Source organism: Psammomys obesus, unplaced genomic scaffold (assembly GCF_907164565.1).
Source record: "Psammomys obesus unplaced genomic scaffold, mPsaObe1.curated_primary_1811, whole genome shotgun sequence".
Lineage (NCBI taxonomy): Eukaryota > Metazoa > Chordata > Mammalia > Rodentia > Muridae > Psammomys > Psammomys obesus.
In genome coordinates, this window is record NW_026596134.1 from 24,224,259 (window position 1) to 24,251,192 (window position 26,934).

Here is a 26,934-nt window from a genome sequence, read left to right on the forward strand (position 1 = left end):
ATTATAAAACTTTTTATTTAGGCTCCAACTGGCTCCACTCCACTCTTTTTAGTTAAAAAAAATTTTTGGGAAAATAACTGGAAGGGGACCATTTTTTTTTTTTTTTTTTTTTTTTTTACCAGCAGAGCTATGTGGGATTCATCAAATCCTGAAAGAAGTTCTTTAGGTGCAAACCTGATGGATACGTAGTGAAGAATATGAAAAATGGCAGTGTATGTATAAATGGAAGACTTAAATTCCCTTCCATTATAACTGACTCTTCCATCAAAAACAACCATCAAGTACTGTGGGACCTAACAGCAAAAGGCATTCCAATAATAACGAGAAGGAAGGAAGAGGAGTATGGTTGTAAAGGCCCCATATTATACATGAGATCATATAGTATTTGATTATTTTGTGTTTTTGCTTGAGTTTAAGTTGTCTTTACTCTGTAACAGCTTCGTGCATGTTCACAGCGCACTGTGATTACATCCATCCCCCACTACCCTCTTGTCCTCCGTCCCTCTCTGAAGCCCTTCCTCTTCCCACCTAGCATGAGCTGATTTTTTCCCAATTTTTATCAATTTTCTTGTTCTTTTATGTGTGTTTTGTCTACGTGTATATATGACCACCACACACGTTTAGTGCCCACTGAGGTCTAAAGAGGGCACTGGATCCCCAGAACTGGAGTCAAGGATACATTTATACCATCAAATGAACGCTGGAAACTGAAGCTGGGTCCTCTGTAAGAGCAACAAGTGCTTTTAACTACAGAGCTATTTCTCCATCCCCAAGATGATTTTTTTTATTATTGTAATATTTTATTTTTATTAATTACAGTTTATTCCCTTTGTATCCCACCTGTAGCTCCCTCCCTCTTATCCCCTCCCAATCCTATCCTCCCTCCCTCTTCTCCACCCTCCCTCTTCTCTACCCATGCCCCTCCCCCAGCCCAATGATAGGGGAGGTCCTCCTCCCCTTTCATCTGATCCTAGTCTATTAGGTCTCATCAGGAGTGGCTGCATTGTCTTCCTTTGTGGCATGGTAAGGTTGCACCCCTCTGAGGTGGAGGTGATCTCAAAGAGCAGGCTAATCAGTACATGTCAAAGACAGTCCCTGTTCCCATTACTAGGGAACCCACTTGGACACTGAGCTGCCATTGGCTATATCTGTGCAGGGGTTCTAGGTCATCTCCATGCATTGTCTATGGTTGGAGTATTAGTCTCACAAAAGACCCCTGTGCCCAGGTTTTTTTGGTTCTGTTGCTCTCCTTGTGGAGCTCCTGTCCCCTCCAGGTCTTTCTATCTCTCCCTTCTTCCATAAGATTCCCTGCACTCTGCTTAAAGTTTAGCTATGAGTCTCAGCATCTGCTTTGATACCTGCTGGGTAGAGTCTTTCAGAGGCCCTTTGTGATAGGCTCCTGTCCTGTTCCCCGTTTTCCACCTCTTCTGATGTCCATTCTCTTTGCCTTTCTGAATGAGGATTGAACATCTTACCCACAGTCCTCCTCCTTGATTAGCTTCTTTAGGTGTACAGATTTTAGTATGTTTATCCTATGTTATATGTCTAATATCCACTTATGAGTGAGTATATACCATGTGTGTCTTTCTGCTTCTGTGATACCTCACTCAGGATGATCTTTTCTAGATCCCACCATTTGCCTACAAATTTCATGATTTCCTTGTTTTTAGTTGCTGAGTAATATTCCATTGTGTAAATGTACCACAATTTCTGTATCTATTCCTCAACTAAGGGCATCTGGTTTGATTCCAGCTTCTGGCTGTTACAAATAAGCCTGCTACAAACACGGCTGAGCAAATGTCCTTGTTGTATACTTGAGCATCTTTTGTATATATGACTAGTAGTGGTATCACTGGATCTTGAGGTAGCACTATTCCTAATTGTCTGAGAAAGTGCCAGATTGATTTCCAAAGTGGTTGTACAAGTTTACATCCCCACCAGCAATGGAAGAGGGTTTCCTTTTCTCCACATCCTCTCCAGCATGTGTTGTCACTTGGGTTTTTGGTCTTAGCCATTCTGATGGGTGTAAGGTGAAATCTCAGGGTTGTTTTGATTTGCATCTCCCTGATGACTAAGGATGTTGAGCATTTCTTTAAGTGTTTCTCTGCTTTTCGATGTTCCTCTATTGAGAATTCTCTGTTTAGCTCCGTACCCCATTTTTCAATTGAATTACTTGATTTTTTGCTGTTTAACTTGAGTTCTTTATATATTCAGGATATTAGCCCTCTTGTCAGATACAGGGTTGGTGAAGATCTTTTCTCAATCTGTAGGCAGTTGTTTTGTTCTGATGACAGTGTCCTTTGCTTTACAGAAGCTTTTCAGTTTCATGAGGTCTCATTTTTTTTTTAAAGATAGTATCAATAAACCATTAGCTATAGTAATGAAAAAAAACAAAGGAAAAAAAAAACAGGATGAAAAAGGAGACATTATATTGGTTAACAGAGATGGTGGCTAGGACGCGGCTTTTGGGAGATGGCGAAACAGAGCACGCACCCAGCTCTGGATTCAATTTCCGGCACTATATAAGCTGGGTAATTTCAGTACTCAGGAGGCAGCAGTAGAAGGATCAGAAGTTCAGGGTCATCCTTGGCTATATAGCAAGTTTGAGGCTCACTTGGGATACATGCGAGCCTGTCTCAGAAAAAGATGGTTAAACGCTAGAGCGCCAGAAATGCCTCAAATGTTAAGAGCACTTAACTATTCTTACAAGGACCCCAGTTTATTTCCTAGCACCCACAACAGGCAACTTACAATCACCTGTAACTCTAGCTCTAGGAGGTTGAAAGCCCTCTTTTGGCCTCTGCAAGCACCCATATTCACATGTATATACCCACAGACAAACACATATTAATTTTTAATCCTAAGGATCATAAGAAACTTTTATGAACAATTACATGGCAACAAGCTGGATGAGCTAGAAGAAATGAGTAAGGTCCTGTGGATATAGAACATAGTAAGATTTAATTATGAACAAATAAAAATCAGAACAGATGAATAAAATGTGAAGAGATTGAATCAGTAATAAAATCTTCAGTTTAAAAAAGAAGGAAAAGCAGCAGCAGCCTAGAACCTGGCTGCTTCACCTTTTCATATTAGTGTCATCACTAATATCAGATCTTAGACAATTACAAAAAAAAAATCAGAGGAGAATACTTCTAAAGTCCTTCTACAATATCAGCACTGTCCTAATATCAAAACCAGACAAGGGCACCAAAAAAAAAAAAAAAAAAAAAAAAAAAGGAGGGGGGGAGACATTTAGCATAAATATAAAAATCATCAACACTAAATTCAAAGTACATTAGAAAGACTAAAAAGACTTTTCATCTTGATCAAGTGACACCCACCCCAAGGATACAAAGATGGCTCCAAGTGCTGTACCCTGAGCACAACAAAGGAAAACAAAAACAAAAGGTAAAATGAGTGAGCAAGGACATAGGAAAAGAGAAAGAACCCTCAGAGGCATTGATAGAAATGTAAGCTGTCATTAAGGAAAGCAGCATGAAAATTGCTCACAAATTAAAAATAAGAGCTACCATATGATCCAGCAAGAGATACCTATATCCCCATGTTTACTCAAACACTATTAACAGAATAAAGAGTCAATCAATGCAATCCATTAAGAATGGAATGGATAAAGAAAATGTGTTTCCTATACTTTAGAATATTGTTATTCCATAGAAAGAAAAAAATCTTGTTATCTTCCACAACATAGATGAACTTGGAGATCATAAATGTGAACAAAGTAAGCAAGGCATAGAAAAACAAATGCTGTATTATCTCACTCTTACGTACTATCCAAAAAAAAAAAAAAAAGTATGACATCATACTAGCAGAAAACAGACTGGTGATAACAAGAGCCTGGAGTAGTTAGGGAGAATAGGTTTTGATCTATTATACAGTACAGTAACCACAGGCAATAATATTCTTGCAAAATGGGAGAAATTTTAGGTATTTTTACCACAGAAAAAAGTAACAGTGAGCTTTAGCCATTCTAACCTCTAAATATCATTTGCAAAAAAAGATAAAAAATGAGGTTTTTTTCAAATCCTAAGGACAAAGCAACAGAAAAATACTCGTCATAAGAAAGTTGGAGTGACATATATTAAGGCACACTAAGTGAAGAATTGAAAGAAAGAGAGGAGGAGGAAGGGAGGGAGAGAGGGAAAGAAAAGATATTACGGGGAACAAAACATTTCCTAACAAGGAGGAAGCCTGTTTCTCGTGAAGATACACCCTCATCAGCTTAACCGACAACAGAGCTCCAGCATACAGTAAAACTGACAGAATCAAAGGGAAATACGGAGTGCCACCGAGGACAACTGTAAACGTCCAGACCAGCCTCTCAGTAATTGGCACAAGGAATACGTAAGGATGGCTGAGACAGGGCACTGACTACTGCACCTTCACGAAGCAGCCCATCCAGCCACAGGGCAGACACCCTTTCAACATATACTTTCTATTGGCCACAGTGAGCCACACAGAAAATCTCAGCAAGTTGTAAGATGCAGCTTCTTCAAATGATTTTCTCTGACCTCAGGAGAAGTAAACTGAAAAATCAGTGACTGAATGATTTCTAGGTAAACCCCAAGTATTTGAAGACAAACATACTTCTAGATAACCCAGAAAGAAAATGAACAGAGAAATGAGAAAGTATCTTAAACAGATGAAAACAAAACACAACAATCAGAATCTGTGGGGTGTCACCAACGAGGAACCTAGTTTGAAATTTATATACTCAATTCTTAGCTCAAAGCATATTAAAGACCTCATATAAAGGTTAAATTTTAAAAACTTCCTGTTGGAAACATTAAAAAAAAAAAGGCTTTGCACAACAGAAAATGGCAAGTATTTCTTAGAAAAATAAAAATAAAAGTAGGTAGGCTTTATAAAAGCCACTCCTATAAAAATGAACAAAGCAGTCCCAGGCTTGGAGGAAAGACTGTCAGGACACACGTATACACGCATATATACATGTGCACACATACACATTCCCAAGAAAGGACTTGTAGCAAACAAAGCAAGTCTTTTCTAAGACAGTAATAAAGAGACAGACATGCTGACTGTAGATGACATGCTCAGTGTGATTGTCCCCTGTGATAGCCATTCACCCACAGAGACACACCAGTCCGCCTAGGTTGGAACACCGTGGTGACACTAAATAACAGTGAGGAACCAGACCAACTAGAGCTTTCCAAATTCTTGGGGGAAATGTAAAACTCTATCACCACCAGTCAATGACTTCTCAGGTTCTCCTCTAGGTATTTACCCAGGAGACATGAAAATTTCAAGGCACACAAGGAACAGCCCACAGATACTCTCAGGGGTTTCTTCATAACCCTAAACACTGGACACAGCTGGTCCACAGCAGGAGAGTGCATCAAGAAAATGTGATAGAGTCACACAGTCAAACAGTACACAGGAAGAAAAGAATGAACTGTTAGGGGAGGGGCATGGGAGGGGAAGAGGGAGAGAGGGTGGGGTTGGGAGGGGGTGATGGAGGGGGCCACAGCTGGGATACAAAGTGAATAAAATGTAATACATTCAAAAAAAAAAAAAAAGAATGGATTGCTGCTTCATACGACAACACACATGAACCTCAAAAATACTGTATCAAAAAGGAAGTGAAGTGTGGAGATTACATACTCTGTGATTGCACAAGTATAAATGCTCCTGGAAAACACAGAGTGACAGAATGCTGCTCTGCTCATGCCTGGGACTTGGGATTACAGTGAGGGGTGACCATCACGTGTCATAAAATATGTATGGAAGTGTCCCATGTAATGGCTGTGGAGTAGTTAAGTTGGTGTTTAGCTTGCCAAAACCCACCATCAAAGTGCACACTTAAAAAATGGGCATTGTGGCCAGGCATAGTGGCACATGCCACTATTCTTTATTCACAGCACTTGGGGAGGCAGAGGTAGGCAGATCACTGTGAGTTCGAGGCCAGCCTGGTCTACAAAGGGAGTCCAGGACAAACAAGGCTACACAGAGAAACCTTATCCCTCAGAAAAACAAACACAACACAGGCATAGTATGTACTGTCTAGAAACAAGATCTGAGTGCTTATCAGAGATGGACAATGTATTATTTAGGCACATTCAGTGAGGACAAACAAGTTTTCAAATCAAGATGATGAAAAATATAAAATTACAGTCAGTGGTGGTGCACACCTTTAATCCCAGCACTCGGGAGGCAGAAGCAGGTGGATCTCTGAGTTTGAGGCCAGCCTGGTCTGCAGAGTGAGTCCGGGATGGCCAGGGCTACATACACAGAGAAACTCTGCTTCTAATAAATAAAGCAAAAAAACCCCCAAACAAACAAAAAAAGAACAAATTAAGGACAGGTGAATGATTAAGACTTAGAAATGGGAAGGGAACCTCAATACACAGATGGATTATTACCACAAATGAGCCTGTTATTGGATTCATTAATATTTGTGATTTGGTTTTTTTTTTTTTTTTTTTGCCCCTGTCATTGAAGCCTGAGTCTCAAGGAGCCCAGAAGGCCTCAACTCACTATGCAGCAGAGGATGAACCTCTGCCTCCACCTCCCGAGTCTGGCAATCACAAGCACGTGTCTTTATGCCTGGTTTGTGGATTTATTATTATATTTAATAAAGTAAGAAAGGCAGTCTAACATTGGAAGCAGTAACAATGAATCACAACCAAGCTAATTCTATTGGTCTGAGGTATAAGTTTAGAAAGAAAAAAAAAAGGGTAGTCACCTCACCCATATATTTCCCATGTCTCAGATGTAGGAAATATGCGAATAAATCCTCCTCTCCGATCATTCTCCTCCTTTACCCTCCGTAAAACTTTGATCTAGGTGGAGAAAGAGAGAACAGAATAAGGTAAGAGAGTACCTACTTTGAAGCCTTAAGTCCGCATGGCTATAAGTCAAAGGCAGGGTTACAAACGAAGAAAACAACAAAAGCATGTGTGGAAGAATTAATAACATTTGGGATGCTTCTGAGGAGAGATTTCTCCTGTCTACACTCTTTCTCCATTCAGGGCAAGGCATGAGTTTGTCATGAGGATTGCACTAAGCCCTATGTTAACCCACAAAGGCCTGAAATGAAATAATCTTTACCTCCTCCATTGACAGACCAAGCACAGAACCGCCTAACTTCCCCGGTACCTTCTCCCGGGCTGAGGCCACAAGGTTTTTCATTTCTGCATCACTGGCAGAAAGTGGACGGGAACGCTAAGAGGAAGAAGAGGAAAGCAAGGCTGAGAGAGCAAGCAACATTATAATTCCCTTGCTCACTCCCTGAACATCAGTACTGTTCAAACCTGCAAAAGCTCACTCTCCATCCCAATTTCTAGAATTAATCACTTAACTCCAAACCCCACGACACAGAGAAAAGCTAGTGAATTCACAATCAAGAAGACAAACGGTAGAAAACTGCTGAATATCAGAAGCAAGCAGGAAAAAGAGACACTAAGTGTCTTCCGCATTGCAGACTTGGTCTTGGTTTTAAAGTGTATCCCGTATTTTCAGGGTAGGGAAAAAAAAAACAGCCCCCACAGAATGTGTATTTATTGTAGTAAATAATTAGTTTCTTCAGTACTAGAGAGGAGATTTGAAAAACTTGAGACTAGAAACAAAGAATATACTTTGCTTTTATGCCACACAAGAAAAAGCTGGGTGCTATGGGATATTAGAAACTGAAAGGAAAACGCTGAGTGCAGAATCATCAGTGAATTTAAAATACAGCTCAATGAAAATGCTACCACTCAGGCAGTACTGTGGCTGTGGATATCAAGACTAGATGAGGGCTGACTGCCCTATGCTCCAAGGAGGCAGTCCCGAGGCCATGACCATCACAGACCAACAGGTGATCTGGGCTACAGCATGAGCAGGAGTCTGAGGACCACCCACCCTTACAGTGATTCTGATGTTACACAAGCAGGAAAGTAGCAAGGGCCAGAACTCAAATAGCCTGACATGTGAAAATACAGATGAAATGATCAGTAAAACATGACAGATAAAAATGCCAAGAAGAAAAGGGAAGAAAGAATTGATTGAACTCTAGGCATGAATTATCTTTCTAGATTCCTAGAAAACACTTCCATCAAGCAGAGGCAGGCCAACTGTAAGTAGCTATTATTGGACCAATCATGGCTGTTTATGGCTCTCCAAAATTCACAAAGGATCCAAATGATAGTATCTGGAAATAGGCCCTTTCATGGGTAATTAAAGAGTTAGATGAGGCCATATGTCTGGTGCCTTAGTCTACTAGAATTAATGCCAGAGAGCCAATGTGTGCAAACAGGTATGCTTTCAGCAGGTAATGAAATGGTTAGGCCTAAGAAGGAATTCTACCTTACGGAATCTTGGTGTCTTTGCTTGTTTAAGTTGAAACACAGGGTTTCTTTGTGTAGCCTTGGTTGTCTTGGAACTCACTCTGTAGACCAGGTTGACCTTGAACTCACAGAGATCCACCTGCCTCTGCCTCTGTGAGTGCTAGGATTAAAGGAGTGCACCACCACTTCAAACCTGGAATCCTGGGCTCAAACATCCCAGCGACTAGAACTGTAAGAAACAAACTTTCTGCTAAAGTCATCTACCAACATATTATTTTAGCACGATTTTCCCTTTGAACACAAGGAAACGAATTACACAATCATCTGCAAAACCACAAGAAATTGTAAAAACTAGATTTTACCACAGGCAAAACTCTATGATACCTATATAATGAAAAATTATTAAATCAACATTTATTTGTCTAGCATTTACTGTGGTATCTTTAACATCTAGAAGCAAATCAATATATATTTGCTAAATAAGTGAGTGGTTATGCTAGCATATAGCCCATAGATTAAGAACTTAAAACGGCATAAGAATTTTGAGAAGCATTTTAATTCCCTTCATTCTTTAGGAATAAGTTAATAGCAGTATGTCCTATTCATACTATCAATGTGTAAAAGTGAGAGTTTAAAGATTCAGATAGGAACATATCATTTTTGTAATCTATAAAGTGTCATCATTATTTAGTAAAGAGGAACTGAAGTAGTAAATGAATGGCTTGAGACAGTTCTCACGATCCCACACTGCTTACTGTTTGAGAAAACAAACAAGCAAACAAGCTTATCTAGCTCACCTGGTCAGGACAGTTATGATAGTACAGCTGCATAAAGCCACTGGCAATGAGAATTCCAAAATCAAGTAGGCATCCTGCCTGATGCGACTCAGGGTGCGCTACTATTTAATGTTGGGGGGAAGTTAGGAGGTGGAACCCAGGGTCATGTGTGTATAACTTCTCTACTACTGAGCTACATGCCCAGTCCTTGGGTTTTTTTTTTGTTTGTTTGTTTGTTTGTTTGTTTTTATTTTTATTTTTTTTGAGAGAGGCTAGCCGGATACCAGACCTTCCTGCCTCCAAGGACTGACACTGCAGGTATGTGTCACCACACCTGGCTGTTAAGGGTATTCTAAAGGCATCTCAAATAATATAATCTAAGATGTGTTACTCAAATGACTGCACGCAAATATTGCCTTTCATCAGATGTATAGATGAGACAGGTTGCTATGTAAAAGCACTGATGAACTAAACCTGCATTAGGCAGCTAAAGTGATGAAGGCTGCTGATCCCCAGAACAGTTCTCAGCCACGCATCACTGTATGTCTAGGGGACATAGGGCAAGCCAATACTAAATGATGTATAATGAAGATTTCCAACTTTGCTTCTTTTCAGCATAATTTTTAGTATCATTGGGTCCTAAATGTTGCAATAGTACCTTTCTCTCAGCACTAACTTAATGGCACTCCTATAAACAATTAGCAACCTAAAACTCTTTTAAGTTTTTCTCCAATCACTTTTGAGAGCTGCTTCCTACACTCCTGTGTATATAAATCTTACCCACTCCCACTCTAGCCCTGGCTACTGCATGCCTTCAAGCAGAGCACTGGAAGGTGAGGAAGGGCAGGCAGGAGCTCTGGCTAGCTTGTTTAAGGTAACATAAAGGAAGGTATGACTTGAATCACAGATCCGTGAGAAAGAAGACAGAGAAAGAGAGAAGAGAATGGGGGGGGGGGGAATCAGTGTCTGGAGTTCCACAACACACCAGCAGAACAAAAGCATGACAAGAAAAAAAAAAAAAAAGGATTCAGGTTGATCTGTAAAAGCATCACAAATATCATATCAAGCAGGGCAGAGGACACAGCTCAGTTAGGAAAGTACTTGCCTAGCATGTGAAAAACTGTAGGCTCATCCTATTAAAAAAACAAACAAACAAACAAACAAAACCTTAAGGGAAAACAGCCATCCTGTGGTTTTAACCTACAGTCCTTCTGGGAGGCAGACACAGTAAATTACACAATAGGCTGACTGACTGTTAGAAACAAAGCTCCACTGAAGGGAGAGGCCAGTTCCTCTGGGAGACGGCAAGTTACTTACACCATCAAGTGCCCAGATATACTTTAAACTGCCAAATTAGTACCTAGGTAAGAATTCTGCCATGCAACATGCACCCAAGCTCTGAAATGATCGTGAGCACAACTTTGAATTTAGAATCTACCCAGAGAAGAAATGTATCTCTGCATCATTGCTTAAGGAGGAACCAACTAAGAATGTAAAGTGGCCGAGACAAAGGAACATGTGCCGCTCCCCCCCCCCCCCAAACAGTAACCAGCACATAGTGACTCCAAAACTTCTCTCTTGGCCTAACCAAGGCTGGCAATAACCTGACAAAATAGAGACTCGGGAAAAAGAATTACATAGGTGAGAGGCAGAAAATATGAGACAGAACAAATGTAAATAACAAGAATCTACAATTTTACATACAAAGTTTAGAACTGAACAATGAAAGCAAAGGAAACTAGGGACAGTTTAATATGTGTTGTGACTGGCTATCGAGAAAATAAATGTTGAAAAAGTAAAATGAATTAATGTTATCAAATGAAAGAAAAGAAAAGAAAGACCACATCATTAAATATGGGTAGACTGGACCAAAAGATGGCCTCTAAAAGATGGTTTCAATATAATGATAATCACAAGCAACTTTGAAACCAGGACAAAAATCAGTAAGTTAAGCAGGCTTGCATTACAAGAAAATCAGATGAGCTATCTAAAAATCTGGAACAAATATGCATCAACAAGTCTGAGAGAATGCATCTTGCTATTAAGGGAACTGGCTTTAAAACAACAACAACAAAGAGGAGGAGGGGAGAGGGAGGACGGAGAGGGTGAGGAAGAGGAAAAGAAGGAGGAGGAGAAAGAGGAAACCACCACAACAAACTTAGCTAAATCACTTGCAGTTATGTCTGAAAAACCATGAAGCACTGAGGTAGCACTAGAGAACTAGAAAAAAATAAGCGAAGTGCCCATCTTCAAAATTGTGTGCTCTGAGCAAATGCTGCCCAGTAAGGCTGACTCAGATGCCTAATAAAACAATAGACAAACATGAGTTTAACTGGCTCACAAAGCATGACAATATGGTGACTGCTTTATTTATTTTAAATATGCTCTCAAAGTTGGACTTTAAGAAAAAAAAATTATTAACTTTTTTTAAAAAAATGCATGGCAAAGACTACAGCAGCTATAGGAAGGTTTTAATATTAGTCTTTGGCTTTTACAGAAGCATTTAAGAAAATTTAATACAATATTTACTCTAAACTTTATTTCCAGTCAGGGAGTTATTTCCATAATATAACAAATACAATATAAGCCAAAAAATTGCAAAGAGTTAAAAACATTAACTAGAGCTTAACATAAATGACAACAAATCAAGAAGTATCAATGAAGCCTTACTTAGAATCATCACTAATGTTTGAAAAAAAAGAGGCAAATAAATATTTGTGGATGATGACATGTGCTAAACACAACTTTGGGTAGATGAATATTAAAGTAATAGCAGATCTAGAAGGATAAAGACTATGAGGTAAACTGAGCCTCCTGAGGGGAACCACGTGCAGACACTAGCTTAAACACTCCACCACTGTTTTATACTTTCTTTCTCACAGGAATCCCACACATGTATGCATCCAACCCAGAGAGTTTAGGATCCTTCCTGAGCTCTAGCAGCTAGGTACTGGCGGGAGCTGAACTTGAACCCAGGTCCCTCTCATTCTAAAGTTCATCTGCTTTCCACTGTACCATCACAACCACATAGTTCATTTTCCACCAGGTAAAAAATTTGGACTACAGACATTCAAGAAGGGAAATAATGCAGATGGAGATAATAGAGTCAAAAAGAAAAGGCACACAAAGAAAACAATACTAGAGGCTTCAGAATCTGACAGCCACAGAAAAGTCTACATGCTCAGAAATGTCTGTTCTTTCCTCCCTCTTTTGATGTCTCTTTAGCTCTGACATGAAATTTGGGAGGGCTTCATTTCCAGAAAACCAGGGGCAAAGAGAGGTAAAGTCAGAGAATTCAACATTTATAATGCTGGCTCAATAAAGCCAGGAAGGCACTGCATCATGTTTAAATACACAACTAGAGAGAAGCTTTGCTCACCACCACCAACAAAAAAGCCAACAGCAACAAAAACCACAAGTAACGGAAAAAAATGCAGCTACATGTAAAGAAATTTAAAATGATACAAGGAAAGCAAGATTGGAATTACACATAAATATACTGACCCAAACCAGAAGGCCATGCAATGTTCTCCAGGCTTATGAGAATTAGTTCAAGAACTATTTAGAATGTAGGCCGGTTGGTTGGTTGGTTGGTTGGTTGGTTGGTTGGTTGGTTGGTTGGTTGGTTGGTTTTGGGTTTTGCTACAAACAGCAAATAACACTTAGACAATTACTAAATGTGAAACACTATGTTCTGCAGTTTTGAATTCTACCATCATGCCACCAAAATACACACTATAGAACTACATGATGCAGTTATCAAGCATGACACTGGACACCCTGAGGACTTTTCCTCGCCACAGAAATCACTTTACTGGAAGCACAAGTTCAAAAAGTTACCACTCAGGCTTCCAGCTTACCACTTTACGTGTATCACAGAAGACAACTGGTAAGATTCCTGCAGCATCTGATGTCCTGCTGGACATCAGCTGGACTGACGCCAATGAACTCCAATTTTAACCCACGGTAGCAAAACGGTGCCAGAGCCCCAAACTGAGAAGCACACAAGAAAATGGCAGCCAATTTCAAAAATTGCTGATAGCGGCAAATGTATCAAAAACCATTTGTCTTTATTCTAAAAGTCGCATCTAATTACAGCAGATTTCTAAATTCAGTCACAAATCACTATACATACCAAGTAACATCTGTGAAAAACAACACACATAAGCCCAGCACTTGATGTGAAAAGAGTGTCAACACGAAGCTGTTAGGAGTAATATGTTTCCTAAGAACCAGACAAACAAGACAAATTCCTCATGAATTATAATATTTTCTTTCCAGAATATTCTGGGCAAATGATGGATAAGCTCTATTCATCATTTCAATCTACTTGCCTTTACCACAGCATAATCACCCTCAAAAACTGGGGGTCCTAAGTGACTGTGTCCTCTGTTCTCATGATCTATAACCAAGAAGGTAAAGGTGTATTTCTTTCCATGCATTCTATTTTGTGTTTTCAAGTTATGAAAAAAGCAGGTGCACAATATATGTATCACAAAGGCCCAAAGCTAAGAGGCTTTCTATTTGAGAAATGGAAATAAAATTAAGCTTAAGTCTTCCAAATGAGCCAGAACTTACCTGTGTGATTTTTTGATGGTTGAACCTAGGCAGATACTGGATGCTATAAGAGACAAAAATTGGAATAAAAGCCTTACCTTCTCCTAACAAACCTACGGTTCTCCATCACCGAATCTAAGGTATTAAAAAGCAAAGACCACATGCAGGAGTCCTGCCCTTGTTGAAAAGTGAGAGCGTTTCTCTTCAATATTGCTTTCTTGCTATTCTTTGTGTTCCAACTTCTTACTGCTGTCAGAGACTGAAGACCCTGGAGTGAACCAGCCTGCCTGACAATCCTGTTTCATACAGTACAAAGAGCTTCTTCATAGGCCTTTATGTATGATATCCCAAGGCTGCTTATGGATGACATCATGGAACTGCCCACCAGTAGACAGAAAAAACATCAGGTAGATTTTTGATGATCTATCAATAAAAGATGACCATCAAGTTAAGAAAAGGCATCTATTCTTTCAAGATTAGAATGCTGTTATCCCTAGAAGAAAAGCTTGGAAGAAATGTCAAAACTGTTCTAAGTCTGCAGCTCTTTCCAGGGATGCTTGCAGGGAACAATTAGCACAAGAATGTGACTGCCTAAGCTTTCCCACAATACCCAGGTTAATAACTCTCTACATTTTCTTATTAAAATTACAGAAATCCCTTTGATCTGTGATGATGCTCTCAGCAAGTATGACTCTGATGCCTGGTCATAATTCTAATTTGAGACAATACCTCTTATAGTACAGTACACCCTGTTCCATAGCACCCCAGCACCCAGGGAACCACCCCAGAGCAGGGCCTACATATAAAGAGCCATGGACCCACTCCAGTTCAAAGACATGTTAGGTTTGGCTTGCAGTAGTTTAGTTTGGTTTTGTTTTAAATGAACTAGTTTCCAGTTATTTAAAAAACAAACAAAGAGCTAGAAAGATGGCTCAGAGGTTAAGAGCACTAGCTGCTCTTCCAAAGGTCCTGAGGTCAATTCCCAGCAACCACATGGTAGCTCGTCAGTACCTATAAAGAGACCTGGCACTTTCCTCATGCATGCTTTCAGATAATGTATACACAATAAATAAATCTTTTAAAACAACAACAACAAACAAAAACCCCTATCATTTCTGATTTCTCTTGACAACAGGAGGCTCCTAGCCCCGCTGGCCCACTGGAGCATGGAATGATCAACTAGACCATGCTCACCAGTCTGCCACCTGTTAGCTGGGTTCCAGTCATCCTGTCACTACACTGCATTGTGCCTGCCCTTACTATCCTTCACATTATCTGCCTACAGGCCTGAGAGTATCTGGCTGTAAAAACCCTGTTCAAATGTGAAGCTATCCAAGACAGCACCGCTCCAAACGAGATCAGTGAGCAGATGGGTGAAGAGGAAGAAAGGAAGAAAAGAGTCTGGAAGAAGGAAGACTGGGAGGAATGAGTAGGGGAAGAAGGAAGTAGGGGAACGAGTGATAAAAAGGACTGGAGGAGAAAAAGAAAGAGGGAGAGAAGGGTTAAGCAGAGGAGTAGAGTACAACTTAAAAGCCATAAATCAATGAATGCGAAACAATGCAATGAACAACTGTGCTGAAATTACACTGGAGATCCTTAGAGATAATCTTGATTACAAGAAATGGCTCCAAAGCTTGAGTAGCCAGGGAATCAAACCAGATGGGCAGAGAGGTAGAAGGTGGAGCTTCTTTAAAAAGACTATGCAGTATTACTCAAACACGCAGACTGATAAAGTGATGGAATGAGCTGACTCCAAACCAGACTGCAGGGAGACTGGAGCTGTATTTGACTAGGTGATAACCCTGACTCATCAGCTTCTTTGTGTACTTACTTTAACTCTGATCAGAGCTCACGACCACTGAGGGTCCCTTCAAAGAGGACAGAAGACACATTGTTTCAATGGAGCATCTTATAAAACTAGCCTGAAGGTTAGAAGAGGTCTTGTCATGCTTAAGAATTAGCAGGCTCCCCTCTGTTTTATTTATGAGCACATCAATCTGAGGGGAGACATAGTGAGTTTGAAAGAGAGAAGTAAAAGTCATGAAAAGAGAAAAGGCAGAATAAAAACAAGGAGGAAGTTTGTTGGAGAGCAGTTGAAAACAAAAGCTACCGGCCACTGCTGAGCACATCCCCAAATTCCCCTGCCCTAATTGACCTCACAACAGTAGTTCTGAGCCCCCTCACTTCATCAGTGACTACTTCCAGTAAGCCTTCTCTGGGCTTCAAGCTCCTGAAATTGCTTACCTGAGGTTTCTGAAAAGGGTTCCGCCTGGAAGACTCAAAGGAAGGATAAATTGACCGGCTGGATGTCCGCTGGGCAGGATCTTGGCACACGAATCCTAAATGTGGAATGAGCAGTTTTAAGAGCCATCCTTTTCTAAGAAATCAGCCTGTTTGGTTTGGTTCAAGCACCTTTAGACTCATCCCAGAGAGGACAATGCTGACTGAGGAGCTAAATGTAACCCTGATTGAAAGAGATGTGAAATTCTGATGAGTCTCAAAACAAATGAGCAAATCATCTTTTTGAACACATAGCTGTTTATAAACACTTGTTTGTTGATATATATGTATTTTTTGGTAGCTTTCTGGATGGTGACTAGGGGGAAAAATGCTTTTTACCAGAAGAATATAATAGCAAGTTTGTTATGTCATGTTACAACCTACTGGGAATACAGAAGACAGCCTATTGCTAGTTTCTGCAATAGACTTTATGACTGATAATCTACAGCTTAAGAAACCGAATTTCCACTGGTTTCACTTCCTTCCTAAAAAGAACTAGATTCTCAACCCAAAAAAAAAAAAAAAAAAAAGAGAGAGAGAGAGAGAGAGAGTAGCTAAGCTTTACAACATCTACTGGTATGAATGTTCACATCAAATGCATTTCATTGTGTATTTTCAGGGGGAAATTTTTTTTTAATTCTTTATTAATTACACTTTATTCACTTTGTATCCCCCCTGTAGTTCCCTTCCTCTTCCTGTCCCAATCCCTCCCTTCCTCCCCCCTCTGCACACATGCCCCTCCCCAAGTCCACTGATAGGAGAGGTCTTCTTTTCTTTCCTTCTGATCCTAGTCAATTATTCGTCATCGGGAGTGGCTGCATTGTCTTCTTCTGTGGCCTGGTAAGGCTGCTGCCCCCTCAGGGGGAGGTGATTTTAAACAGAATAATAAATCTGCATCATACCCACCTGACTACCCATCTCCATTCAAAGTTCTAGCTTATCTACTAACGACGGGATTCCTTCCTTGGGCTGCTTTGGCTATGATACTGCAGAGCGGCCATGTTGAAACCATCAGAGACTGTGTAGGAGTAACACAGCTGGTCTCCTTTGTAACAGGGCTTCTTCAGTGGCTTTCACTTTCCTAGCTCAAAGGAAAATATACTCTCTGCAGATCTTTGCTTAATTCTCTGCCTCAGCTCATAATTCTCATGCCCCAGGTCTCAGCCTTGGTTGTGGTTCAGCCCCAGGACAGGATGGAGCCAGGGGGAGTAAAAACATATAAACACTTCCCTGAAAATATAATTTTTTAGTACAAAACATTCAGCATGGCTTAGGAACTGCCAGTTGGCAGCACCTACGGAGCCTGGCAGATAGAAGTGCTGGTTAATTTTCTTTGAGAGCCTAGTTCAGAATGCAGTGCTACTCACCTACAACAGTGAACATATCTGAGATCATACTGGCTTTAATCTTGAGGTCCAGAGGGGCATCACTGACAGAACAGAGAAAGAAAAGAGCAATTGAACTTTGTGGGTTAAGAGAAGAGCTGCCTCCTCAGCACTTTGTAGGTCCCACTACAGCAAAGTTTCCAGAGAGCAGACAAGGGAAACACAGGACATCAAACCCACAGGAAAGGGGCGAGGAATCTGGGTGGAAAATAAGAGAAATACAAGCCTTGTGCTAAACCTGTCCTCTCTCAGGCAGGCCTGGTACCAACGCACTGACTCCCTGACATGGAATCATTTACTCCAGATATTGTGCAATTCAAGTTTTGAGCAAGCCAGGGCTATTGCTTCATTGTCACTGTGGGGTTCCGAGGCTCACACTGTCAGTACACTTGTAATTTTATGAGTGCCCTTCATTCAAGTTACATCTCAGTGCTTCATCACATACACAAGACATTCTGGCCACTGTGGTAATTTTTGGAAGTCTTCATTTTCTGTGCAAATTCAGCCTCCTTAGGCTCGCAGGCTTATAAATAGGGCAAAAAGATCCAAGCAAGCCCTACCAGACAAGGAAACAGGCACCCATGTGGACACTGACAGAGTGTGGAGAGGACTAGCGTGGAGTTTACGTTCTCCTCCAAGAACCACACTCCTCCTGCTGCTGCCCCACTGTGTCCCTCTGAGATGTTTAGCATCAGCTCCCGTCCTTCGGTGGGCATCAAGTAAATGGCTGACTTGACAAAGTGCAACGCTAACAATGAAGGCACTGCCCAGCTGCACACCTCATACCTGAGGTGAGCCAAATCCCCACTGCATCAAGTAGTCAACATGTCTTTATTTGAGGACTTGGCTTTCTGCCAGTCTCTCTCATCCTTAACAGCTCGGCAGCTGGGTGGTCTTTGGCAGAAACCTCTAGGGCTTCTGTTTAAAAAAGCACATAGCTAATAGAAATTCTGTTGCTGCAGATGCAAGCAGGGTCTTCTTTGGTATTTAAAAATGTATACTTCTTCCCTTCTACATCACAGATTTTTTTTTTTTTTTAAATCTTAGATTGTTGAAAGTTTTAGATATTAACCTTAGATGGACAACAGGCCACAGAGCTGAGCAAAAAGACTGCTCTCCAGAGCCTCAGCCCAGTTTTACACCACCATAGTAGACATAGACTCCTCTGGGCAAAGGCAGCAAGCACATACCTGAGGGTATTTCTGTAGCTGAACTCCTACAAAGCTGGAGGGAGAGGCTGGGGGAGGCTAAGAAGGATAAAATCTGTGAACAGAGTCTGACTTCAGCAAGATGCTCTGCTGGGGGATGGCCATGGACTCAGTGGTAAAGTCTACATCTTCTCCAAGAATAATTTACTTAGTAGCGAAAAACTGAAGACCTTGGCTTGGATGAAGAAGTAGCCGTTGCTGTTGTTGGTTTTAATTTGGTCTGCTCAGGTTGTTTTAACTTCAAAGCTACAGAGTGAGTGCAGGTCAGTGGACAGAAATTCTGAGATGCTGGTAGTATATTCAGAGATAATGAAGAAATTAAGTACTTGAAATTATTTTCCCATTCATGTTCTCTGATGAGTAGCACAGTTTGTTCATACTCTGAAGTTTGGAATGGCTGTCAGAATATTTTCTCAAGACTATTCCTCTTTCCAATGTAATGAAGTAACTTGTTCATGCTTTTTGTTTCAAATGGTCTAGTAATGCAAATAAGATGAAATAATACAGTCTTATCTTAGCATTTAAAAAATGTTAAAAATCAAAATAAGAATTATCCTTGAAAAGCCAAATAAATGACAAACATGTATTGCAAACTGTCTGGGAAGTTAGGGGTCCCTGACTCCCATGGAGTTTTAATGACAGACCGTAAACCATCTAATTTTTAAAAGTCTAGTCACCGCTGTGGAAAAGTCTTTTGCCACAAAAGAAATAACAGCCCCCTCCAAAAAACAAAACATATCTTAGTGTCATGTACAAGTTTGTCTTTTTTGTTGTTGACAGAACTGACTTACCAGGCCAAAGAAGGAGAGAGATTCACTTCCAACAACCATGGCTTCAGAGTATTATCTATGAGCACATCAAAGCCATACAGTTCTGGAAATACAACACAACATGCAAGATCATTTTCCACGAGAAGATCACATGAAGTCATTCCACTCCCATCAGAGGCCTAGACACTCACTGAGCATAAGCAGTAAGCAAAGAACCTGAAGTTCCGAAAAAGCTAGTGTCCTTCAAAGGATAGCTACCGGAAAAGACCAAGAACCCAGCTATTGCTGACTTCTACACAGTGAGACTTAACACACACGACCCCATAAAAGTGAGGGGAGGAATGAAGCTCCAACACCTGTCACCAGAGCCACACTGGGCTTGCTCTGCGTTGGCCTCCTCTACCACCTCCCGCCACACTATAAAAACTGAAACATCCACGGAAGGCACAGCACCAGGATCCTTCCATCTCCTTCTCTTAACTCTAAGATCTTGCTTCTGTAACCCAGCTCAAACACATCCAAATATAAAGTGTACGTCTTTACTCCCTTCTCCTACAGTTTCAATTTCCCTTTAAAGGCAGAAGGTAAAGCATTCAGACTGATCCAGAGGATGTGGGCAAATGGTGAAAAGGTGCCTTGAACCACCAGTATTATTCAAAAAAAAAAAGGGTGGGGGGGGCAAAGATCAACTCTCCATGGATTTTGAATTCTTTTGATTTTCTTCCTCTTTCTTTTCAACTATGGCAAGAAGCAAAGTAATGCCCAAAATGTATTTCTTCTCCTAGAATCCCTACTTTTAATTTAAAATTTCAGGGATGGGAGGCTAACATGGAGCCCTCTGAATACAGCTGCTGAGATCCTCACAAACAGATGTAACAGTGGCACACAGTCCTCGGTACTCACATTCCAGACACACAGATGCTCAGAAGTTCCACTCATTCCTACCATCATACCAAGTGTCACTCAAACAAACCCTCACTTGCATCTCTTCTCCAAGAGAAAAACTGCTACCTCAGAGCTCACACACAAAGAAAACAGCAGGTGTTTTCTAGAAATTCACCCTGGCACAAATTTCCCTGTTTCAAGAGGATTTTTTCACTCTTTAATCTTTAAAAAAAAAAAAAAAACTAGAAACACATATTCTAGAACACAGAAATCTAAAGCTATAATGCAGCACCAAAAAACCTAGGACAAGATCCAAAGACCTGACAGCCAGTCTGACCCCATCCTGTCACTTGAGTCTAAGATACCTCCTTCAGGCTCCCTTACTCTTTTCAATAGTCACTAACTGTCACTAACTGGATATTCAGACAGGCTATGGCCTATTTCTACTGTACGGGTCAAACAAATATGCTCACTCTTTTTTGTTTTCTTGAGACAGGCCTTGTGTAACCCAAGCCAACCTCTAACTCATAATCCTCCTGCCTTAGCTCGCAGGTGCTGAGATTACAGGCATACCACCACACTCAGCTAGACTTGAATATTCTAGTGTTTTCATGAATATGTCAGCTTCCATAGGATTCCACTTAATTTGTAAAACCAATTAAAAACCAATAAAAATTTGGGGCTGTATACATTTCCATGTAACTATATACACCTCACTCTAAGAAGTAAAAAGAAAGGAAGCACCTTCAACTGGCTCCCTTTGGTAACAAATTCAGGCTTTTACAGGCACCACATCTTCTCAATATCTTGCCTAGTCTTCAACAACACTAATCCTCTCCTTAATCTAAGAAAAATACTTTGTCATAAAGTTCTAAATAAGACGTTTCAAAGGAAAAACCTAAGCAGTTATGTTAGCATAAGTCTATAGTCACAGCATTTAGGAGGCTGAGGTAGAAAGATCATGAATTAAATATGAATTTGGGCTACATATCAAGAAAAAAGAAAAAAGAAGGAAGGAGGGAAGGATGGAGAAAGAAAAGGACAAAAAAAGTGAATAAAGAGAAGAAAAGAGGGGAGGGAGAAAGGAAGGAAGAGAGGGAAGAGGAAAGGAGGAGGGAGAGAGAAAATGTACAATCTAGAAGTCCTATAGCATTATATAAGATACAATATCTGACATAAGAAAATATTCCCCTCAGTTTTTAAGAGCAGAAGCATAGAATTCAACTATTTCATAAAGTAATATCTAACAACAGCATGAAGAACACAATGACAATTATGACTGATGCACATACAGAACGTAGAAAAAACCAGCCACAAAGGAAGACTAATGTGATGGATCAACAGTCAATGAGAGCCACTATGCAAACACTCTACATTGAGTTTTAAGCAATCATACTTAACATTTCACTGCATCAGACGCAAATTCCAAGAGTTCACAATGGACTAAAGGTCTGAAAAACAATATTCTGGGAAAAGAAAAACACATCTTAAAGTGAGAAAATCATGTTCACAGCACTAAACTAACTTTTACCCCTGTGATAAAAGCCGCCTGGATAACATCACCTATGGAGTGTGCCAAGCTCTATAGTCAACCAGGCCTCAATCTAACCACACTTATCTCAGGCTTGAGCCAACAACGATGTGAGAGTGGGAGGAGCAATGCCTGTTGCTAAGTTGCAATATGGCAACAGGGTGCCAGGTCCAACTCACCTTAGTAAGGTCAGGCTCAGTGGTGGGGAGTGGGGTGAAAAGATAACTTGGGTATCAGATCAAACTCTTGAAACAACCAAGACATTGATGGCCTTCATCTCTTTAATCCAACCAATTATTTCTATCCCCTCGTGAGGCATGATTTAGAGATGATGAGATGGACAAGTCTTAAAGACACAGATTGATGAATCCTGGAAGTGGTTACATCCATGTACCCACACTCCAATCTAGGAGAACATACAACACTTCCATCGGCCAGAAAGTTCCCTCCAGCCTCTTCCTGGTAGATAGCTCATTCCTGCCTCGTCTTTGACAACCGTCACTTAATTCTTCCACCACCAATTTATTCTACCTACTCAAGAATTTAATATAAATGGGTACCATACAGTATATACTCATTTAAGTCCTACTTCTTATATTATATTTACCATGTACATCTATCAGTAATTCCTTTTAATGTAGACCTATATAGGTATAATTTATATATTACAAAATTCACCCCTTTTAAAGTGAATCTTGCAAAGTATAGAGCTATTTAAACCCAACCTCAATCATGATACAGAAAAATCTTATCATAGATGCACACTTGTGCCTCATCTTCCAACCACTACCAACGGGATTTTTGTTTACTTTTTTCTTTTCAAGAAAGTCAAGTAAATGAAATGTGTATAGTCTATAGTCTTTTTAAGAGTAGTTTCTTTCATGCAGTATTGTTTTCTGAAACTTACCTATGCTGTTACATGTGTCAAAAGTGTAGTTCATTCCTTTTAACTCCAAAGTAGTTGGTATTCCATAATATGGACATACCACAATTATCCATTTAATAGTTGGTGGGCATTTTGGCTGTTTCCAATTTTGGGCCATCACGAATACACTCAATATTTGCGAGTAGAAATTGTGTGGACACAAAGTTTCATTTCTCCTAAGTAAGCATCTACAAGTGAAACGCCTGATCACATGGTAGCCATATACTACTCCATCTATCTCTTATTTCCTGCGCCACTTCCCTAGCTGTCAAGAAGAGGGAAAAGTGAGCTTCTGTCTACGAGATGCTGTCTAGGAGGAAAAGAAGAAAAGCCAGATCCTGTACTAATTACTACTCTATAGTCTGCATATCATATTCTTTCTATTAGGGTGTATTTCCCTGGCTTCTCTAGGCAAATTGGTGGTGACACCTGAATATTCCAAGAGCATTATGGTCATTCTACTATATGAACTGTCCTTTAGCACTTCATATCTGTATCCTTCTCAGGAAGGCAGGGGCCACATCTCATTTATCATTTTGGATCAAATATACTAGTTTGTTTGCCAACATGTCAAAAGCATAAGTCATTTTGAAAGCGAGAACCTCAATTTAGAAAATGTCCCCTCAGAGCTGGAGAGATGGCTCAGAGGTTAAAAGCACTGGCTGTTGTTCCAAAGGTCCTGAGTTCATTTCCTAGCAACCACATGGTGGTTGACAACCATTATATAATGAGATCTGGTGCCCTTTTCTGGTATGCAGGCACATATGCAGACAGAATACCATATAAAATAATAAATAAATCTTAAGAAAAAAAAATGTCCCCTCAAAAGACTGGTCTGTTGGCAAGCCAGTGGCGTATTTTCTTTACTGACAATTGATGTAAGGGTAGTGACACCTGGGCAGGTGGGCAGGCTGGGCAGGACAACAGGAACAAGCCAGTACGTAATGTTCCTTCATGGCTTCTGCTTTAGTTCCTGATCTGACCACCTTAAATGTTGGGATGTGGAGGTACAAAGTAAATGAACACTTTCTTTCCCAGGTTGCTTTTGGTAATGATATTTATCACAGCAATAGAAACCCAAGGCAGAAGTAATCTACTCCAGAAGTAAAACATTTAGGGCATGCATTAACAAGGGGGGGGGTAGTTCAGTTAAAATGCTTTCCAAGAGCTTGAGTTCAGACCCCCAGAACCCACATAAAAAGATGGGGATGGTAGCCAGCACCTTGAGCCCTGCACTGGAGAGGCAGAGATGGAAGGGTATCTGGGGCTTTCCAGCCAGCTAAGGCAGTGAACTCCAGGTTCAGGGAAAGACCTTGTTCAAAAATTATAATAATACGGGGCTGGAGAGATGGCTCAGAGGTTATAAGTACGGGCTGCTCTTCCAAAGGTCCTGAGTTCAATTCCCAGCAACCACATGATGGCTCACAACCATCTACAACAAGATCTGGTGCCCTCTTCTGGCATGCAGGCATACATCCAGGCAGAACACTGTATATGTAACAAAGAAATAAATCTTAAAAAAAAAATTATAACAAAAGGCAAAGTAGATAGCAACTAAGGAAGGCACAAGACATTGACATCTGGGTTTTGCACACATGTGTACACACATAAACACAAATGGACACACATACACACAAATAATTAGGATACCCCCCAGGAGGTAGGACTGTGTATAAGTAAAAAATGAACAACTGCTCTCTCCTGGCCTACCTACACAGGCATGACAAAGCTATCAGTCACAATAAAAATAACAAGAATTCATTTTTTTTTTTTAAGAAAGAAAATAAATTTATTCAGTTCACTGCAAAGAGAAGAGCTGGCATAACAGTGACAGAAGAACCACCTGCCAAAAATAAACAGAAATGTCTCGTTAAGCAAAACTTATTAAAGACACATTCAGGGAAAACTCTGATAAAAGATGGCTTCTGAAAGTGGGGTGGGGGCGAAATAAGTGGAAAAAATAGTCTCACGAAGACCTAAGAGATCATTGAACACACCACACCACTCACATTGGAGACAATGTACTAAGCCCTCCCAGAAATCAGAACCCAGCTGAAACTACAGTCCAGGCAATGGAAAGTACTGGCACTGGCCCGTGCCCACTGTCACCGAAATCCTTTCTGTAATGGAAATGCTTTTTACCTCAGCATAGGACTCGAGTTTAAAAGCAAAACTAAAGTCTTTATAATGGGTCCAAAGAGAATTCTGGGAAAAAGTAGAGCAAGATCACACAGGAAAATGACCTGAGTTAAGCAGAAAGAGCCCAGTGCTGACTTTTTACCTCTGCCCTGAAATCACTCTGGCATCTAACTACTGCCTATTATGGTAGGTCCAAAAGGAGTATCTAGAACTGAGCACTGTAGACTCGGCAGAAATAGTGTTCTTTTCCAAGCCTGCTAGAAAAGATGATGTCATTTTTCCTGAGATCTAGTTACAGGAGAGCACAGGAGAATCTAGGATGTGAGGCATGCCAAAAGGAGTGGACTCATCAGGGTTGTCTTTATGTGGGTGGAGAAAGGGCCAGATATCTGGCCTCAAACTTGGCCTGGCCATTTATTAGCCACAGGACCCAAGACAACTTCTTTAAGCTTGCGGACTCTTTCCCTTGTCTTATGACCAAGGGTTTTATGATATATGGTTAGTAGTAAGTACCAACAACATTGCTGAAGAAAAACAATAGCCTCTTAGTACCTAAGTCCCTTCTACCATTTTTCCCTCCCCGTCTATACTGGAGCAAGGGATAAACTCAAGAGGGGCTTACCTTGAAAACTGCCCCTGCCTTCCATTCTTTTACTGTTGGTGAGGAGATTTGCATAATGGAGAAAGCATGCTACCTTCTTCCATTCCTCTGACAATCATTTATGGACACCTTCCTTTTAAAGAACATGGCCTTACCCTGGAAAATGGTCAAGAGCAGAGGTAACAGAAAACTAGACCAGATTTCACTCAAGAGAGGTGTCCTGAGCATACTTGTTTCTCGGCAGGCATGACAGTGGTCCCTGGTCAAAACAAAACTAAGCTAGTCAGTTCAGTGTCTGGTCCACATGATCCCACACTGGAGAGGATGAGGATCAGGGACCATCACTTCAGCCATTCTCACAAACAAAAGATTAAACCACTGTCAGCAGCAACATCTTTGAAAGACAGCTAACATCCTGTTGGTTTTGGCTGTTTTTCTTCAAATGGTCAAAAAAAAGTTGTTCTCATAGTCAGTAATTTCACAGTGCCAATTTCCTTAGCATATTTAAAGAGTTGTCATTGAAGCATATTAGTTCACATTGTACCACATTTTCACAATCTTGGAAATCAGTACAATTTGACTGTTAGAAACATGTTTTATTAGGAGAGGCATCCAAAAATCATATAATTGAAGTCCTATGATCAAGATGGGAGATTGCCAAGACTCATCCTCTGAGGCCCCTGTTTTTCAGGCTGAGTCTCTTTCATCCAAGTTCTTTCACTCACTAGCTCTAGAACCTGAGACAACAGCTACTTTATCAGGGTCTCTATTTCTATATCATGACAAATCACTCACTAAGGCCCTTCTGGGTATACGAGTTTATAAAATAGCATCAAATGGCTAAGTTTCAGACTGCCCATCACAGTTGATATATAGGTAGTAATAACACAGTTCAGGCACATGAACAGAGCAGCATCCTAGGGCAAATTGATTTTGAGGAGACAAACTGTTGACAGTAACGCACTGCTGTGACATTAATCTCTGCTCAGCGCACAGCCAGAACTGGAAAAGAGTCACATGTGTAAATAAAGCACTGACTGGGAGTGCTGAAGGGACCTGGAAACAGTACAGGTGGCAAAGTGGGGAGAAATCACAGGACAGAGACTGGCAGTAGTCTGTAAGTGGGAGGCCATTAATTACCACCAAAAGCATATAGGGAACCCCATCTCTACATTCTTTGTTTCCCCTAAAAGTATGAATGCTCGTTTGAGCCAAAACTTCCAGGAAGCTCTCAATTCCTGTTTACTCTGACACACATACAAAGCTTACTCCTTATTACACAAACCCCAGGGGAGAATAAGAGTCAGACAGAGAGGCAAAGAGACCCACACAAATACACCCAAATATACAAAATCGTATCTCACGGGGGGGGGGGGGGGGAGGTTAATGAAGCACACAGAATCCCAGGGCTGACAGGAAGTGGAATCAGAACCACAAAAGCCAAAGAGACAGTCAACAACTTAAAAAACTCCAGATGCCCTAAGTTTATTGGAGCAGGACCCAGGCAGGGAAGGGAGATGAGACCCTGGCTGATGGGCCTTGGGATACGTCCCTGAGTCAGGGAGAGCTGC

The 26,934-nt window shown here is 40.7% G+C and overlaps 1 protein-coding gene across 9 annotated transcripts in view; it reads right to left on the bottom strand.

The window, feature by feature from the left end:
* Ttll5 (tubulin tyrosine ligase like 5) overlaps nucleotides 1–26,934 on the bottom strand; it is a 247,553-nt gene that overhangs the window by 168,354 nt on the left and 52,265 nt on the right. For all 9 annotated transcript variants that reach the window (XM_055592889.1, XM_055592892.1, XM_055592890.1 and 6 more), the window contains exons 13-17: nucleotides 19,304–19,385; nucleotides 17,287–17,348; nucleotides 15,884–15,978; nucleotides 7,090–7,203; nucleotides 6,730–6,821 (exon numbers count right to left, since the gene is read on the bottom strand). In XM_055592889.1, the coding sequence (XP_055448864.1) occupies nucleotides 6,730–6,821; nucleotides 7,090–7,203; nucleotides 15,884–15,978; nucleotides 17,287–17,348; nucleotides 19,304–19,385 (445 nt within the window). The remainder of the gene's footprint in view (nucleotides 1–6,729; nucleotides 6,822–7,089; nucleotides 7,204–15,883; nucleotides 15,979–17,286; nucleotides 17,349–19,303; nucleotides 19,386–26,934) is intronic.